The sequence below is a fragment of the Lepus europaeus genome, chromosome 11, assembly GCF_033115175.1.
Source record: "Lepus europaeus isolate LE1 chromosome 11, mLepTim1.pri, whole genome shotgun sequence".
NCBI classification, from domain to species: domain Eukaryota; kingdom Metazoa; phylum Chordata; class Mammalia; order Lagomorpha; family Leporidae; genus Lepus; species Lepus europaeus.
In genome coordinates this window covers 107275803-107295698 of record NC_084837.1, presented here as the reverse complement: position 1 = coordinate 107295698, position 19896 = coordinate 107275803, and the positions used below count along the sequence as shown (strand labels likewise).

The 19896-nt window shown below is 47.0% G+C and overlaps 1 protein-coding gene across 2 annotated transcripts in view; it reads right to left on the bottom strand.

Annotated features, from left to right (window-relative positions):
* The window catches only part of ADAMTSL3 (ADAMTS like 3), a 390931-nt gene that overhangs the window by 128850 nt on the left and 242185 nt on the right, over positions 1-19896 (bottom strand). For both annotated transcript variants that reach the window (XM_062206333.1, XM_062206332.1), the window contains exons 14-15: positions 13767-13914; positions 11554-11638 (exon numbers count right to left, since the gene is read on the bottom strand). In XM_062206333.1, coding sequence (XP_062062317.1) covers positions 11554-11638; positions 13767-13914 — 233 coding nt within the window. The remainder of the gene's footprint in view (positions 1-11553; positions 11639-13766; positions 13915-19896) is intronic.

The following is a 19896-nucleotide window of genomic DNA, read 5'->3' as shown; positions in this document are numbered from 1 at the left end:
GTGAAAAAAGAAGATCAAGTAAAATTACTTCAGAACGAACACAATGAGATACATATCCACCTGAGAATAAAATAGAAGAACCAAAGGGCAAGTGTAAAAATCGAGAAAGTAAACAGAATAGACAAAACTGCCATTATTTGAAGATGACCTGGCAACTCTCAAAAATAGTAAAATTAACTAAATTTTTTTTTTGGGAAAAAAAGAGATTTTAAAAAACTAATCCCCAACTATGTGTGTGTGCGTGTGTGTGTGTTTCAAAAAACTACATGTGTGTGTGTGTGTGTGTGTCCTATTACCCTAAAATTTCACTTTCCCCCAAATCCAACTAAGACTACTCACTGTCAGGCACCAGGCATCAGTTAACCGATTTTCTCAACTTTACCAGTAAAAATTGTTCTTTTCCTGGTCTTAGGCATGAGAGAAACCGAGGCTTTAAAAGTGGGGTTTGTAAATAAATACTTCATAAGAAATATGCACAGCTGATAGCACCAAGCTAGAAAATACTGAGAAGACTCCAGCCCAAAATTCTCATAAATGGCGAATGCACCATAGGGTCCTGAGTAAGAAGACATAAAACTGTAAGATATCGGGGCTGGCGCTGTGGCACAGTGAATTAAAGGCCCTGCCTGCAGCACCGGTATCCCATATGGGCGCCAGTTCAAGTCCTGGCTGCTCCACTTGCGATCCAGCTCCCTGCTAATGCAGCTGGGAAAGCAGCAGAAGATGGCCCAAGCGCTTGGGCCCCTGCACCCACATGGGAAACCTGGAAGAAGCTGCTGGCTTCAGACCAGCCCAGGTCCAGCCGTTGTGGCCATTTGGGAAGTGAACCAGAAGATGGAAGACCGACCTCTCTCTCTCTCTCTCTCTCTTACTCTTTCAAATAAAATAAAATGTAAATCTTAAAAAAAATTTAAAAACTATACGATATATTATTCTCCCTGATTCATTTAGAAAAAACAGCTTCCATCAAGACCTCGGAGGCAATTTGGTAGAGGGTGGGGCGGGAGCTGGAAACAGACACTACAACTCTGAAGTCTCATGGAAGGTTAGGTGAGAACAGTCAAGGGCATGTTCAAAAGCAGTAAGGATTACAGAGTATTCCGACAGCACGGTAGGAAAAAAGGGCTAAAGAGAACCACAGCATTTCGAATAATTCGAGGGTTCTTCAAAACGTTTGTGGAAAAACAACTTGTTTTTTTTTTTTTCTTCATACTATTTGTTGAACGCTTAGTTGGGGTTGATCTTATGGGTATAAAGTAAACTGACAATAGATCTTTGTAAAGGTTAAGAGTGAGAGTGGGAGAGGGAGGGGAAAGGGGGTAAGAGTGTGGGCAGGAGGGAGGGTAGGGTGGGAAGTGTCACTATGTTCCTAAATCTGTATATATGAAATAATGAAAGTTGTATAACTTATATAGAATTCTCAAAGATAATAAAATACGTTTATTTAGGGTCAGGTGCTGTGGCTACTCGGAACGTTCAATCCAGCTCCTTGATGATGCACCTGGAGGCAGCAGATAACGGCCAAAGTGACTGGGTTTCCCTACAACTCCTGTGGCAGACCTGGATGGAGCTCCTGGCTCCTGGCCTTTGCCTGGTCTAGCGCTGGCTCTTACAGGCACCTGGGGAGTGACCCAGTGGATGGAAGGTCTCTCTCTCTGCTTCTTCCCCTACCTCTGTGTGCCTATTCTTCTAATTGGTCACTCTTTCAAACAAAATAAATGTCTTTTTTTTTTTTTGACAAGCAGAGTGGACAGTGAGAGAGAGAGAGACAGAGAGAAAGGTCTTCCTTTTTGCTGTTGGTTCACCCTCCAATGGCCGCTGCGGCTGGGGCATCTCGCTGATCCGAAGCCAGGAGCCAGGTGCTTTTCCTGGTCTCCCATGCGGGTGCAGGGCCCAAGCACCTGGGCCATCCTCCACTGCCCTCCCGGGCCATAGCAGAGAGCTAGACTGGAAGAGGGGCAACCGGGATAGAATCCGGCGCCCCAACCGGGACTAGAACCCAGTGTGCTGGCGCCGCAAGGTGGAGGATTAGCCTGTTAAGCCACGGCGCCGGCCAATAAATAAGTCTTTTTAAAAGATGTTTATTTTGGGGTAGGAAGCTTTTGTAATGTGTAGTTTTCTTCATAATATGCATTTTCCTTGAACACTTTGAAGGCTGCTCATATAATCCTGGCACTGGAGTATTCGGGTTTACACATGAAGCCATTTTGAAATCAGAGGGGAAGGGCTGGCACTGAGGCGTAGTGGGTAAAGCCTCCGCCTGCAGTGCCGGCAATCCCACGTGGGCGTCAGTTCAAGTCCCAGCTGCTCTACTTCCTGTCCAGCTCTCTGCTAATGGCCTGGGAAAGCAGTGGAAGATGGCCCAAGTCCTTGGGCCCCTGAACCCATGTGGGAGACCCAGAAGAAGCTCCTGGCTCCTAGCTTTGGATTGGCGCAGCTCTGGCCATTGCAGCCAATTGGGGAGTGAACCAACAGATGGAAGACCCCTCTCTCTCTCTCTCTTTTTCTCTCTCTGCCTCTCCTTCTCTCTGTGTGTAACTCTGACTTTCAAATAAATAAATAAATCTTTAAAAAAATCAGAGTGGATAGTTTTAGATTATTCAGTAGCCAGTGATAGGGCAACTGATTAATTATTTGGAAAAATACTAAGCCTGATACATGTCTGAGTAAATCCTTCATGAATCAAAGTTGTGCAAAACTTGAAACCATAAAAAAATAGAAAATAGTGTTGAAAAAGGTAACTTCTGGATGTTGATGAAAGCGAGGGAGAGAATGTGAGTTTGAGGGCCGCCCCTGGCGAGGGGACTTGGCAGTGACTTCCCGAATGCCCCCGTGTGCCTATCTTTTGGCCCAGAAAGTCATCCTAACGGGACAAATAGAGATGGGCAATTTACGATTTGCTGCAGTTTTATTTGTCATGAAGAACAATCAGAAACAAACCACGGAGAGCTAGGAGAAACTTCTAGAGCCTAATATCACAGAAATTCTTCCATGGCTCCTCCTGCCTCCAGATCAAGTACAAGAACCTTGATGCACTCCAGAAGACCTGCAAGATGTCGTGGCTTCTCCGGCTTCTCCTTACTACCACAGCTGCCCCGCCCCCAATCCTCCAGGCTCCTCCCACCACACAGACCACCTCAATCAGATGTGGCTCCTTCCCAAATACCTGCCTTAGGATTTAAGACCTGATTCATGTACCATCTCCCCCAGGAAGCCAGCCCTGGCCCCCGACAATAGCCCAACCAAACCTGTACATAGTCATCTTGCATTACCATGCATCGGCCCCTTCTGCCTACTCCGTTACTAAGGATGGGTGAGACCCGAATCTGGGTTATTTGACAAGAAACTGAGGCTCTTTGTAGGGTCACATGCCGTAATGTCCACCACGCGGTAGTTCTGACTCAATGGCTAATTCCGTCTGCTTTCTGTGCTGTGATGTCCCTGGTCGTCGCGTAAAGAGAATAGCAACACTTCCTCAGGGTTGCTGCGACAATTAATGATTCATCCCTGTAGAACACTAAGGATATGAACTCACTGAGAAGAAGTGTTCAATGTTAGCTGTTAACTGTCATTGTTAGAAAAACAGTTTGCTGGGGCCGGCGCTGTGGTGTAGTGGGCTAAGTCTCTGCCTGCAGCGCTGATATCCTATATGGGCGCCGGTTCATATCCTGGCTGCTTCTTTTCCAATCCAGCTCCCTGCTAATGCAGGTTGTCCATGAACTTGGGACCCTGTCCCCCATGCAGGAGACTGGGATGGGGTTCCAGGCACCCTGACTTCAGCCTGGACCAACTCTGGTTGTTGCAGCTATTTGGGGAGAGACCCAGCAGATAGAAGATCTCTCTCTCTGTAACTCTGTTTTTTAAATAAAATCTTTTAAAAATTGCTGAAATATATAGCCTACTTTAGTTTTAGCAAACACACTTTCCCAACAAATGGAGAAGCTAAAACAGCAGGGGAGAAAGCACACAGTATGCCCACGTCTGTCCCATTCCCTCAGCGTTCACATACGAAAAATGGGGAGGAGGACAACAAGATGGCTGGGGTGTCGAGACTCCCCCAGACTCCAAGCAGGCTCCCAGAAGGAATGTATAAAACAACAAGGGCCGGCGCCGCAGCTCACTAGGCTAATCCTCTGCCTGCGGCAGCAGCACCCTGGGTTCTAGTCCCGGTCGGGACGCCGGATTCTGACCCGGTTGCCCCTCTTCCAGGCCAGCTCTCTGCTGTGGCCAGGGAGTGCAGTGGAGGATGGCCCAAGTGCTTGGGCCCTGCACCCCATGGGAGACCAGGAGAAGCACCTGGCTCCTGGCTTCGGATCGGTGCAGCGCGCCAGCCGTGGCAGCCATTTGAGAGGTGAACCAACGGAAAAAGGAAGACCTTTCTCTCTCTCTGTCTCTCTCTCTTTCTAACTCTGCCTCTCAAAAAAAACCAAAAAACAAGAATCTGTATCAACTGTCAACACATTCCACAGCCGAAAGCTCAGAAGGTCAAGGCCGCTGACCTCGAGCAGCTCTGATTTTTGTTTTCCCAATTAAAGCAAAGCCCCTTGAACATCCGCTGGCTATGTCAACTGAGAGCCCGCGCCGTGGTATAACCACAGCAGCAGTGATCCTCTGCTGCAGGCTGGTTGGGCAGGCTTCGCTCAGGGGGATCTGACTGACACTCGGCTCATCCTAGTGCTCACTGTCAACACACGAGCCACAAAGACAAGGGCGGGTAGAAGGATGACCTGGAAGCTGAGGCCGCCTGCAGGTCTGCCTGGAAATCGAGCGCATGGAGAGAGGCAGAAGCGCTGGTAGGAAACTGTCAGCTGCACACCACGAGCCAGGAGCAGGCCAGACACTTCAGTGTGAATTGGACGGGAAAATTGCAGAGAGAGACCATTGACTGAGATGGAGAGAGAGCAGGGCGAGAGAGAGAGAGGGGGGTGAAAGGCAGCTGCTCAGGCTAGGGCACAGGTGCCGTCAGCTCAGCCCTGCACTCTGGGGAGAAAGGAGCCCTCCAGGAGCCGAGAGCCTGGATCGACATCTCTATGAATAAGGGGAGGGCAACCCCAGCAAGGCCCGGTGAGACCCACAGGAAATGCAGGTGGAGATGAATACGGGGCTGAACCCACTGTGGCTTCTATGACCATCCTGTTCTAAAGCAACAAAACGAACAGCACGAGGGTCTTCAAAAAGTTCATGGAAATGCATATTAGAAATGACACATGGGGGCTGTGGTATAGCAGGTAAAGCCGCTGCCTGCAGTGATGGGATGCCTGATTGAGTCCTGGCTTCTTCTCTGCCCATCCAGCTCTCTGCTATGGCCTGGGAAAGCAGTAGAAGATGGCCCAAGTCCTTGGGCCCTTGCACCATGTGGGAGACTCAGAAGAAGCTCCCGGCTCCTGGCTTTGGATCGGCGCAGCTCTGGCCATTGCAGCCAATTGGGGAGTGAACCAGCGGATGGAAGACCTCTCTTTCTTCTCTCTCTCTGCATCTCCTTCTCTCTCTGTGTAACTCTTTCAAATAAATAAATAAATCTTTAAAAATAAATCTTAAAAGAAATGATGTATGAATTTCATTTTTTTTTTGCACCACAATAAACCTATCTTTTTGTTCCATTTTTCCATGTACTTTTTGAAGTCCCCTCATACTTTCTGACCTGGGAGGGATTTGACCCAGTGGCTCCCAAACTCTAATGCACTTTCCCTGCTTCCCCCCACGCCCCGCCCCACCCTCAGGGTCACCTTTGCTCAGAAGGCAGAAAACTGAAATTCACAGAGGCAGAAAGCACAGCACAGGCTCCAGATGGGGGCGGGGAGTGAGGAGCTGTTCACTGGGCGCAGAGTTTCTGTTAGGGACCATGGGCTCTGGAGGTGATAGTGGCGACGGGTGCACAGCAGTGTCAGTGTGCTGTATACACAGTGTACAGGGGTACTGTACTGTACAGGGGTCAGTGTACTGGGTACACAGTGCACAGGGGTACCGCAGGCTAAGTGACTTAACAGGGCTGGCATTGTGGTGTCACGTGTAAAAGCCTACACCTTCGATGCTGATATCCCAAATGGGCACCAGTTGGTGTCCAAGCTGCTCCACTTCTGATGTAGTTCTCTGCTAATGGCCTGGGAAAAGTAGCAGAAGCTGGCCCAAGGGCTTGGGCCACTGCACCTGCATGGGAGACCTGGAAGAAGCTCCTGGCTTCTGGCCTCGGCCTGGCCCAGCACTGGCTGTTGCAGCCATCTGGTGAGTGAACCAGTGGATGGAAGACCTTTCTCTCTCTCTCTCTCTCTCTCTCCCTCTCCCTCTCCCTCTCCCTCTCCCTCTCCCTCTCCCTCTCCCTCTCCCTCTCCCTCTCCCTCTCCCTCTCCTTCTCTCTCTATGACTCTGCCTTTCAAATAAATACATAAATCTTTGAAAAATGACTTAGCCAAGTGCAGACGGGAGCCTGATTAGGGTTAGGAATGTGGCAGCTCCTCACCACGGGCAAGGAACAATGACCAGGCTGGATCATTCCACGAGGCAAAGCATGGGCGTGGCCAGGGACGCGGCTGGAGGCCAGAAAGGGCCACACCTTGCACAGAGTGGCTGGCCTCGTGGAGCAGCGTTCATCATTTGGGATGGAAAGCACTTGGATATCCTGAAGGTTGCAAAGGAAGTGTCAGATCTGGGGCCCGAACTGCACTACACTGGCTGTGCAAAGTGGGGGTTTGAGGGGATGGAGGAGGACCAAATTAGGAAGCTGTTGCAGGCATCAGAGTGAGTGATTTCAGGACCTGGACAAGGAAGGAGGGAGGGGGAGAAAGAGCTGGAGCTGAGAAAGATCTTAATAAATATAACCAGCGCATCTCAGTGGTAAATCACACATAGGGGAAGAATGAGAAAACGAGAACGAGGCCAGAATGACTCCAGACTTCCAGTTTGGGGGATCGGACAGACAGCCACCCTATTAACCAAGCGAATGCACACAGAGGATTAACAACTGTTATCTGTGTTCTGAGACCACCAGATCCTGGTCCAACGTATCGTTCTAGAACAAGAACTCTCGGCCCTCTTTGTGTCAAAGCCACACACTCCCTTTCGGGTGTCTCAGGTAGCTTTCTGTCGACAGGTTCCTTCCCCTGCAGGATCACAGGAGATCAGAGCTGGGAGAAGGTCCCAGGAACATTTAACCTCTCATCCTCCTTGTACCACTGGGAGGTCTTGAGATGCTAACTGGCTTGTCTAAAACCCTTATCTTTCAACTACGTGTAAGACTGCCCTAACTTCAGATCAAAGAACAACACAGCCACACAAGGGTATTGCAAAAAGTCTGCAGAGGGAGCAGGCACTCAGCCTCACTGTGAGGATGCCTGTGAGCGCCTAGGTTGGATTCCCAGATCCAGCTCATGGCTCCACCTTCCCACCCACGCAGACCCTGGGAGGAAGCAACCATGGCTCACGTGAGCAAGTTCCTGCTGCACGTATGGGTCCTGCTGCACCTGGATTGGGGTGCAGCTCCTGGCCCTGGCCCCAGCCTCCTCCCTGCTTCCTGTAAGGCACATCCTGGAAGGCAGCAGCAGATTATGGCTCAAGGACTTGGGTCCCTGCCCTGCAAGTGGGAGACTTGGAATTGCTATTGGCTTTGGCCTGGCCCATTCCTGACAATTTGGGGCCATTTGAGGGATGAAGCAGCAGATAGAAAATCTCCCTTTGTCTCCCCCACCACACACACCCCGTCTTTCAAATGCTCCCCACGTAGGATCTCTGTCCTTAATGTGTTTTACTATGAAACTTAAAAACACTACTAGTCGAACAACACCCTATACCTTGTGCGGTTGTGTGAGTGCAGCCTGTTGAAATCCTTGCTTAGTATATACTAAGTTGATCTTCAGTATATGAAGGTAATTGAAAATGAAACTTGATGAAGGGCGGGATGGGAGAGGGAGTGGGAGAGGGGAGGGCCACGGGAGGGAGGGAGGTTGAGGGGGAAGCCCCAACAATACAAAAGTTGCACTTTGTAAATTCACATTTATTAAATAAAAAATAATAACTATAAAAAAAGAAAAGAAATAAGGAAAAAAAATTTTTTAAAGATAAATTTATTTTGGTACAAACCATCTTGAAATCCATGCATACACGAGGTCTTCAAAAAGTTCATAAAATGTTTATTATGAAAAAAAAACTATGCATAGATTTCAGAACATTTTTGCACCAAAATAAACATCTTTTAATTCCATCTTCCATGAACTTTTTGCAGTTCCTAACATTTTGATTCCCCATCTTTACTCTTTTATTTAGTAGTCAAATACCTATCAGCTCATTTCCATCTCAATCAGAAATCTACTTCATAAATCTCTTCTTTTTTAAAAAAAGATTTATTTACTTATTTATTTGAGAGGTAGAGTTACAGTGAGAGGGAGAGGGAGAGAAAGGTCTTTCTTCCGTTGGTTCACTCCCCAAATGGCTGCAACGGCCGGAGCTGTGCCAATTCGAAGCCAGGAGCCAGGAGCTTCTTCCGGGTCTTCCATGTGGGTGCAGGGACCCGAGGACTTGGGCCATCTTCTACTGCTTTCCCAGGCCACAGCAGAGAGCTGGATTGGAAGAGGAGCAGCCAGGACTCTCACCTGGCGCCCATATGGGATGCTGATGCTGCAGGCAGAGGATTAACCTACTGTGCCATGGCACTAGCCCCAATATGTCATCAATCTCCATGATCTTTCCTTCTCCATCTTTTGGATGCTACTGTCAGCTGAACTGAAAGGGAGCTTCTTGCCCATGGACCCAGCTTCTTCTAGGCAGTCTTCCTTGTTTCTCTCGACTTTCTGCAAGATCTGAACCCCACTCGCTGAACCCTCCTTCAGCCCTCAGAGTGCATCGGTCTCTGTGATGTGACCCTGCCCCAGCCTCACTCCTTCCTCCGTTCACCACTTGCCTCTTCTGCTCCATTCTCCTTCTTCCTCGGATCTCAGAGCTTCTCCCATGAGCCCCATCCTCTTCCCTCTTTTTTTAAAAAAATTTATTTATTTATTTGAAAGGTGAAATTACAGAGAAGGAGAGAGACAAACAGAGAGAGAGAGAGGTCTTCCATCCACAGGTTCACTCCCCAAATGGCAGCAACAGCCAGGGCTGGGCCAGTCCTAAGTCAGGAGCCAGGAGCCTCCTCTGGGTCCTCCATGTGGGTGCAGGGGTCCAAGGACTTGGGCCATCGCTCACCACCTCCCCAGGTACACCAGCGGGGAGCTGGATCAGAAGTGGAGCAGCCGGGACTCGAACCAGAGCCAATGTAGGATGCCGATACTGCAGGCAGCGGCTTTCCCTGCTGTGCCACAGTGCCACCCCCTCCTTCCCTCTTTACTCTGTCACTCTGAGATCATTCACCCTTGCATGGCCTCAGTTCCTTCTGTGGTCGGATCTAGGTCTGACAGCCATCGAGGTGGGACGTGCTGCTCCTGTCCCGAGTGTGGCGCGCCAGCTCTCCTGGTTCATTCCCCTAGACACAGAGGAGGGATCCCTACTGGCCTGGCACTCACCCTTGGGCTGCAGCACACTGAAAGGGACATTGACAAACGAGCGTGTGTTCTGAGAACAGCAACGTGGCTAGTCAGGGATCTAAAAACAACAGCACACGAGACCGGCCACAAAGGTTGAGTGATGACCCGGGGAGAAATCAAGCTCTCGGGACCCACAGAGCTTTCTTCGAGTTTCTGAGGACTTGCCACTTGGGATTTCGCAAAAATATGCTTTTTGTTTTGTTTTGCTTCAGAGAACAGAAATGAGAAGGTCCATTTTGGCTCAAGAGGAGAAAAAAAAATCTTGCAAAGAACTCCGGTTCTGTTGCTATTCTGGTCTCTCCTAGTTCTTGGGCTTGTGCCAGCCAAGGTAGTTTTGCTTCCACCGGATTTCAGCACAACAAACTGTCTCTGAAGGGGGTGAACTCGGCCCGTGGCTGAAGGTGTTGAAGAAGCAATGCCTGCTCTAGAGGGAAATGGGCCAGATGACCGCTGAGATTCTCCTTCCGGTAACGCTCTGCGAACTGCTCTCCTTGTCTACAGCTTGTCAGCACTGCTGGCTTAGCGTGGCTGACATGCCATCAGCTGTCCTGTCCAATGACTGCACCTGTCATTGGTGCTGCTGCTCCTGCATACTCCTGGGCTAGAAATCTCACAGCATCTTTCTCTCTCTCTCTCTCCTTTTTTTTTTTAGATTTATTTATTTATTTGAAAGTCAGAGTTACACAGAGAGAGGAGAGGCAGAGAGAGAGAGAGAGAGAGAGAGAGGTCTTCCATCCGCTGGTTCACTCCCCAATTGGCTGCAACAGCTGGAGCTGTGCCAATCCAAAGCCAGGAGCCAGGAGCTTCTTCCGGATCTCCCATGGGGGTTCAGGGGCCCAAGGACTTGGGCCATCTTCTACTGCTTTCCCAGGCCATAGCAGAGAGCTGAATCAGAAGTGGAGCAGCTGGAACTCGAATGGGCACCCATATGGGATACTGGTACTGCAGGTGGCAGCTTTTCCTGCTACATCACAGCGCCAGCCCCTCACAGCATTTTTGATTCCTTGCTCTTTCCATCCCTCCACCTCTGCTTCCAGGATGCTTTGTTGATTTGCTCTTGATTCCTCATTTCCACTGACACAATGACAATGCAGACTCTTCAAATCACATGTGGACAGCCGGCGCCACGGCTCACTAGGCTAATCCTCCGCCTGCGGCGCTGACACCCCGGGTTCTAGTCCCGGTCGGGGCGCCGGATTCTAGCCCGGTTGCCCCTCGTCCAGGCCAGCTCTCTGCTGTGGCCCAGGAGTGCAGTGGAGGATGGCCCAAGTGCTTGGGCCCTGCACCCCATGGGAGACCAGGAGAAGCACCTGGCTCCTGCCATTGGATCAGCGCAGTGCGCCGGCTGCAGCAGCCATTGGAGGGTGAACCAATGGCAAAGGAAGACCTTTCTCTCTGTCTCTCTCTCTCTCACTGTCCACTCTGCCTGTCAAAAAAAAAATCACATGTGGACAGTAGTCACTGGGTTTTCCAGCTGCAGTGGACCGTGCAGAGATCACGCCCAACCTCCCTTTTTATAGACAAGGAGGAAGAGAGGCACAGAGAGGGAGACTCGGCCAAGGTCACACAGTCAGTGGGGGTGGTTCTAGGCTCCCGACTCCCAGTACCATGCGCTTTCCACAACCCTGTACTGCAGCAGCCACGGGCACCCTGATACATTTCAGCTCAGCTGGTTTTTCAGCAATTGGGCCATGACTTAACCATGGAACGATTGGATTATTTGTATAATACTGTGATGGTCCTTGGTCAAACCCTATGTGTTAACTTAGGAATGATCCCTGACCCCTCCACTGTAACAGACCACTGGGTCTGCTTTGAGTTAAATAACACTGTTCTCTTCTGCACTTCTCACAGACACTGCCAGAGCAGGATTGCTGAATTGTGAAATAAAGAAAAACTCTAGCCAGCTCGAGCTCTCTAGAGTCTGCAAATCCAGGTCATTTGGATACCGAATGTATTACTGTACTCCAGTGAGTACAAAAATGACATATATCATGTTAACTGGCCATGCCCTGATTACACCCATAACAGATCCTGGACTCACGTTGGTTCTTCGGTTACTATTCTGGTCTCTTCCAGTTCTTGTGCTTGTTTCAGCCAAGGTGATTTAGCTTCCACTGGACTTTTTTCTAAGAAAAGAAAGGACATAAACAACAAACTTAATTACTATTAGTCAAAAACAAGTTTGATACACAGTCATTATTGGCAGGAGATTTTAAATGCACAGGTTATATTTTTTCAAATGCATGTTAGCACAGGTGGCTCCTGAAATGAATAAAAATTTATGTAGCATTTTTAAAATTTTATTTATCTGAACAGCAAAGACAGAGAGATTCTAACTATTGGTTCACTGCCCAAAAGCCCATAGTACACAGGGCTGGGCCAGGCCAAAGTCAGGAGCTCAGAGTTCAACCCAGGACTCACACATGGGCGGCAAGAACCCATGTGAGCTCAAACTCACGGCATCATCTGCCGCCCACCTCCCCTCCCCTCCAACCCAGGGCAGAATTGGAAGCAGAGCTGGGACCTGACCCCAGGCACTCCGATACATGATGTAGTATTTTTTTTAAATAATACATTATTAAGACACAACCCACATGATCCCATGATACAATTAAATGTGCTCTCAAAGTTAACGTAAAAACGCCTTCTGTAAATCAACACCAATTTCTAGTGTTTACACATTAAATCACGAACTTCAACCACATCAGCTTGCTTTCTTTTGCCACGATTTTTTTTTTGCTGATTGACTGCAGATATTATTAGAGAAATGCAAAAAACAGGAAGGTGAATAATACTGGAAGGTAAAAGAGGCTGTGTTATGGCTTATTCAAACTCTTATTGAATATTGCCAATTAACCTGGCAGATGTAAAGAAAAACACAATCTAGTTACAAAGGAAGTGGAAACAAAATCACTCGGGGTGGCCCAGAGAAACTGAAGACTCTAAGCAGGAGGCTGTGAAAGCCCCATCAAGCGAAGAAAGAACGAAAAAAAAAAGATTTTGCTGATGCAGTCACATGATCAGTTTGTGCACCTGTCACAGCAAACAGTGACTTTCCTGCAGAATAGACCCAGTCCAACAAAACCTCCTCAGACGGTTGGTTATGAGGGTATTTGGATGGTTACTAAACCCAGAAATCACAAAGGAGAATTTCGGCATCCTCTCCAAGGTACTGAGGGTGGGATTAACCTTGTTTTTTTTTTTTTTTTCCATCTCAAGAAGAAAAGATCCTTGTCATGAAGGTTGGAAGTATTCTGCTGATATATATGGAAATAATCATGTAGAGAGAGGGGCGAATACTCAAGAGATGGTATTGAGACTTTTTCTTTTTTTTTTGACAGGCAGAGTTAGATAGTGAGAGAGAGAGAGACGGAGGGAAAAGTCTTCCTTCTGTTGGTTCACCCCCCAATCGGCCACTACGGATGGCCCTGTGCCAATCCGAAGCCAGGAGCCAGTTGCTTCCTCCTGGTCTCCCATGCAGGTGCAGGGCCCAAGCACTTGGGCCATCCTCCACTGCCTTCCCGGGCCACAGCAGAGAGCTGGACTGGAAGAGGAGCAAGCGGGACAGAATCTGGTGCCCCAACCGGGACTAGAACCAGGGGTGCCGGCACCGCAGGTAGAGGATTAGCCAAGTGAGCCATGGTGCCAGCCCTGAGACTTTCTACCCACGTATTCTACCCACTCCTGAAGTTCATGGAGAACAAACAGAAAGCACAGGAAAAAAGAAATCTAAATTCCCTCGACCTAACCGGGAGCTCAGAGCCTCTATGGATTCCATCTACCGAGACCTGTGATGCAGCTAACATCCTTCCTTCCTCCCTCAAGAAACCTACACCTATAGCAGGTAGCTATAAAAAGCACAGAGAGGACAAACGAACCTGGGAGAAGAGAGTCCCCCTCCCCACTCCACTTCTTCCTCCTCTTCCCACTCTGCTGTCCTCACTTTCCCATGCGTGCCTTCTTTTTCTCCTATTGCTTATCTTCCTCCTTTCTCTTCAGGTCAGGGATTGCATCCCATAATCTTATCAGGCGATGTTAGCACAAGCCTAGGCAGACGAGAGCCACTCTATCTGTCCTAAGTCGACAGCAGCTCAGGGTTCCCTCCAGATGGATAAATTCCGTGTGTCCAATGTCTTTCTCTATGTGGACGGATCTATTGCAATTTTTCAGTAAGACAAATTTTTTAAGAACGCTAGTGAATTAAAATGGAAGAGCTGAAATATTAGAGTGAATTAAAACGCAGCCCAAACCTACCTTTGGGTTTATAGCATGGGATGGGAATGACACACTCTTCTTTGATGTGGAGCTTCAGCTGTGGGTTGCAGCCCCCGACGTGCTGTCCACGGTGGTTGATGCACAGAACGACCCGGTAACGTAACCCCCGGCCGCAAGTCACTGTACACTTCAAAGAGAGAAAAAGGAGCCAGGGAATTTCTTTTTTCCTGAGGAGATGCACAAACGTATCATTTATCATATGCAAAGAAGAGCTACCGAGCTGGAGGAGTGTTAAACACAAAAGACCTTTGGATAAATATTAAGTAAGGAAGGGACTGGAGCCCGACCTGCCGTGATGCTTGTACGACAGGATCCTCCCTTGCAAAGCTTCCTTCCAATCCTCAATTCCAGAAGTATTAAGATGAGATCACAGTGCAACCAAAATCAAAATGCCCTGAAATCTTATATAACATTTTATATCATATGAAATTGAATATGAAAAAAAAAAAAACTTGAGACAGGTTTTCCCCAAATCTGATTAAAAACTTAACGTGACATTACCCAAAAACAATTTGTGACGCTGAAATGTGTCTGAACTTCTTCCTATGCTGGCTATAGACATCCATCTCGCAAAACTGAGAGATCCTCAAAGATGTACTCAGCCCACTACAGGGAAACTTCAAAAGCTCGCAGGAAGTGGCATTAAAAGGTAAGTGTAGGGGTGAGCACTGGGCCCAGCAGTTAAGACGGCAGCTGGGGCATCACACCCATACCAGGCTGCCTGGATTGAAGACCTGACTCTGCTTCTGAGTCCAGATTCTTGCTAAAGCACAACCTGGCAAGCGGCAGGTGACGATGGCTCAAGTAGTTGGGTCCTTGCCACCATGGGAGACCGGGATGGATCTGCATCTCCCAGCATCCCACAGGCCATCCCACACCCCTGCAGTTATTTAGGGAGTAGACTGGTAGATGAGAGCTCCCTCCTTCTCCCTCTCTCTGTCTCCCACTCTCTCTCTATCAAATAAATAAATATATACATAGATAAATTTTTAAGTAAGTTTATTTTGGTGCAAAGAATTTTGAAATCCACGTATGTGGGTTATCTTCAAAAAATTTCACAAGAAAATATGTATTATGAAAAATCTATGCATGTAGCTAAAATTTTTTACAACAAAAATAACATATTTTAATTCCATTTTTTAATGAACTTTCTGAAATACCTTCATAAGAAAAATATTGGGCAGTTAAAATTCATTAAGTACACTATCCTATGTTTTTCTGACTTTTGTAAAACTTTTATTGTCAGCATTTTTTCTTGAATTACTTGTTTATGACTTGAAAGTTTCTCTTGTTTATGAATGTTTTCATATTATGTGAAAATCTGGGCTACCTTTGCAATTTATTTAAATATCTTGGTGGATGTGTGCATACTTTTTTATCAATAGATTTTTAGGGCTTATCTTTTATGTTTACTTTATAATTTACTTATTTTCCGTGTTTGCATAGACACGGCTCACAGACTTCCAGAGTTCCCTCTCTGCCCTCCACTTTGTTACCATGAATGAAACAATACCAGCACATTATTATTAAAGTCCAGAGTTGCCATCTTTGTGATTTGTATAATTTCTTTTTTTAAGATTTATTTTATTTATTTGAAAGGCAGAGTGACAGAAAGAGGGCAAGAGAGGAGAGGAAGAGACACAAACACACACACACACACACAGAATCTTCTATTTGCTGGTTCACTCCTCAAATGCATGGGCCAGGCCGGAGCCAGGAGCCAGGAATTCCACCCAGGTCCCTCACGTGGACGGCAGGGGCCCAAGTACTGGAATCATCACCTGCTGCCTTCCCGAGTGCACTGGAACCAGCAGTCCAATATGGGACATGAGCATTGCAAGTGGCAGCTCAACCCACTGAGCGCCAACACTGGCCTCCAAATCTATGATTTCTTACTTTAAAGAAGCATTCACTTCAATTCTCAATATCTGTGTTTTATGTTCTTTTTTCCTTGAAAAGTCCCCTCCAACCTGTTCCAACGTCAGGCTCAGCACTTCTGGATGTGTCTTTGTGTGGTCCTGCTGCAGGCAGACCCAGCTCTGGAGGAGAGTTCACTAACCCTTCCCCCAACACTTGCAGGCCGGCAGCTCCATCTGCGTTGGACAGATGAGCCAGCTCCCTCCCTCAAAGCCAAGGCTGAGCTGCTGCTCCAGACAGCAGCAAGATTCTTTCTAGAGCCTCTAATAGAATTTTTAAAGGTTTATTTATTTATTTATTTATTTGGAAGGCAGAGGAGGAGGAGGAGGAGGAGGAGAGAGAGAGAGAGATCTTCCATCCACTGGTTTACTTCCCAAATAGAGACAATAGCCAGGCCAGGCCAGGCCCAAATCAGAAGCCTAGAACTCCATCTGGGTCTCCAACAAGAATGGCAGGGACCCAAGCCCTTGGGCCATCTTCTACTGTCTTCTCAGGTGCATTAGCAGGGAGTTGCATGAGAAGCAGAGCAGCCAGACCCGGAACTGGCACTCATATAGGATGCGTGTGTTGTAGGCTGTGGCTAAAGCCACTGTGCCACAATGCCAGCCCCATGTAAGAGCCTTGTACCCAGCCCTGCTGAGGCCCGGGTGTCAATTCTGCAGACAAAGGACAGGGGTCTTTTCCCAGCATGCACACATCTCCAGAAGGGCAGGATCATGGGAGACTTATCTCACCAGGCCACTGTGAGTACACTGAACAAATACTGTGATGAGTTGAATGAAGTTTGAAATTAGACCCTGTGTTGGTGCCGGTGCTGTGGCATAGCGGGTAAAGCCACCACCTGCAGTGCCGGCATCCCATATGGGCGCCAGTTTGAGTCCTGGCTACTTCACTTCTGATCCAGCTCTCTGCTGTGACCTGGGAAAGCAATGGAAGATGGCCCAAGTCCTAGGGCCCTTGCACCCACGTGGGAGACCCAGAAGAAGCTCCTGGCTCCTGGCTTTGGATTGGCACAGCTCCGGCCATTGCGGCCATTTGGGGAGTTAACCAGTGGATGGAAGACCTCTCTCTCTCTCTCTCTCTCTCTCTTTCTCTCTCTCTGCCTCTCTGCCTCTCCTCTCTATGTAACTCTGCCTTTCAAATAAATAAACAAATCTTAAAAAAAAAAAAAAAAGCAAGTTAGATCCTGCCTAAAAAACTGACTCACCTATCCCCAAACTTATCAGTTTGAGATGTATATGATCTTGAAAGGTTAATTTCATAGTGGATAAGAAAGAAAGGAAAAATTCTGCCCAAAGAGAGAAAACAATACACAAGAGACCTTCAAAACAAAATTGTTGGGAAATGTGTATTACAGCAAAAATATCAAAAGCTATGCATGGATTTCAAAAATTGTTTTGCACTCAAATAAACTCATACTGACTTGTTGCAACCTGTCTGAACAGGGTCTAGTTTGAGTCAGTAAGCAGGATGAGAAGCGATTTGAAACAGCCTTCTCCAAAGAGCAACATGAATTCTGGTAAAAATCAAAGCAAGAACAAACATCAAATTGACAGGAGAATGATGAAACCATTGATGCTTTATGAAAAGTTTATGGGGACAATATCTCCAGAGCAATCAACCATATGCAAATAAACAATCCATTTAAGGAAGGGACCACATGATGAAGAGGAAACCTGCAGTGGCAGAATCCCATCAGTATGTGAGAGGAAAACTAATCTTGTTCGTGCCCTAATTGAAGCGGAGCTGGGGCTGGCGCTGTGGCACAGCAGATTAATGTCCTGGCCTGAAGCACTAGCATCCTATATGGGCACCGGTTTGAGACCTGGCTGCTTCACTTCTGATCCAGCTCTCTGCTATGGCCTGGGAAAGCAGTAGAAGATGGCCCAAGTCCTTGGGCCCCTGCTCCTGTGTGGGAGACCTGGAAGAAGCTCCTGGCTCCTGGCTTTGGATCAGCACAGCTCCAGCCACTGTGGCCAATTTGGGAGTGAACCATTGGATGGAAGACCTCTCTCTCTCTCTCTCTCTCTTTCTCTCTCTCTCTGTGTAACTCTGACTTTCAAATAAATAAATAAATCTTAAAAAAAAAAGTGGAGCAATAGTGAACAGCAGAAACACCAACCAGCACCGCAAACATCTCAATGGCTTCAGCTCACACAGTTCTGACTGAGGAATGAAAATGGAGCCAACTCCTTGCTCTGTGGGTGCATAGCTATTGCTCCCAGATCAGCTACAAACAAGATCAGAGCTTTCTATGAAAATTTTAAACAAGTGGCATCAGATGCTGGAGCATTTCTTGCAAGAACTGTGACAGGAGATGAAACCCGGCTTCCTCAGTGTGTTCCTAAAGACAAGGCACAATCAAAGTAACGGCTACCAAGAGGTGGAAGTGGCCCACTCAGAGCCAAAGTCTATCAGCCAAGAGCAAAGGTCTCAGCAATAATTTGGGGGGGGGACAATCAAGGTATTTTGTCTGTTGATTCTCTGAAGGCCAATGAATGCTCCTTCTGAGAGGGTTTTGAGAAAGACACAGCTTTTGCAGAAAAATTTGCAGGATAATTTCAGCAGAGAGACTTTCTCCACCACAACAATGCTCCAGTCTTACTCCCCTCATCCAACATGGGACATGTTGTGAGAGTTTACAGTCCAACTTACAGTCCTAATTTGGCTTTCTTTGATTTTTTTTTGTTTCCAAATCTTAAAAAGTCTTTAAGGGGAATCCTTAAAGTTAATAAAGTAAAAAGGACTGAATGTGCCTTGTTAAATTTCCAGGACCCTCAGTTTTTTAGGGATGGACAAAACAACCAGCTGGTATCAGGGCTTATAAAAATGTCTTAAACTTGATGGAGCTTATGTTGAGAAATAGAATCTATCCTTTTAAAAAATTGTCTAATTTTTAATTTCAGTTGTCCTCAAACTTTTGAAGTCCCTTGATAGTAAAACTATTCAACCCAAGGGATTGGGGTCTCCTTCTAAGTAGTTTCTTTGGGACACAGGACTCTCATCCCAATGATGCAGTTAGTGTTTGCAATGTCACTCCACTTTACTTTTTTTATCATTATTTATTGGACAGATAGAGTTAGACAGTGACAGAGAGAGACAGAGAGAAAGGTCTTCCTTCCATCGGTTCACCCCAAATGGCTGCAAGGGCTGGAACTACTCCGATCCAAAGCCAGGAGCCAGGTTCAGGGGCCCAAGCATTTGGGCCATCCTCCACTGCCTTCCCGGGCCACAGCAGAGAGCTGGACTGGAAGAGGAGCAGCCGGGACTAGAACCTGGAGCCCATTTGGGATGCCAGCACCGCAGGTGGAGGATTAACCAAGTGAGCCACGGCGCCGGCCCCAATGTCACTCCTCTTTAGAGCTGAATATATACTCCCTGATAGAGAACCTTCATGTCTGAGAATGCATTTGATTGATTTTGGGAAAAAATAAAAAAAAAAAAAGGAAAAGTATTAGAAGCCAAGTATGGTGAAAGAGAGGTTGGTTTATAATCCTTTGTTTCTAGATAAGTGAAGATAAAGTGATGATAATGATGAGGGAGTGGTGCAACTGCACAGAGCTCCAAACCGCCTCTGCAGTTTGTGGAAGCCATGGGAGCAGGAGCTGAGAAAGCAAAAGTCCTTAATGACTGGGTAACAAATCCTCTTGCAACCGAGCTGGCTCTTAGCTTTCAACAAAACTGAGCGAGGGCTTAATCCAATTTTCAGCCATCACATCATTAAAAGTCATTTTTGATGATTTTTGGCATATAACTCAGGAGCTCAAGGAACAAAATGACCTTGCTGAAATAAAATTCTTCCATGCCAGTCTATTTATTTGTGTCAACAAACTTTCATGGTGTGTACATGTAAAACAAACAAAGAAAAAAAAAAACAAGAACTCAACAGCAACACTTAACAACAAAATTACTGCTGAATTCCTGTCTCATTCTGGCAGTGTACATATAGACTATTTTTTAAGCATGACTTATCTTCTAGAAAGACTGATTTCCAATGCCAATCTACCTTTCACAAGTTATAATTATTTACCAGAATTTGAAATGTATTTATGTAGTTTTGGTTGTATATTAAAATTAAATTTAATAACTCAATTTGGTCTTCTGCCCACAGGAAACTATAATAAATTAATTTCAATCACTATACAAATATGGAGAGAAGCAGAATACTGTAATCAATAAAAGATTTCAAAGC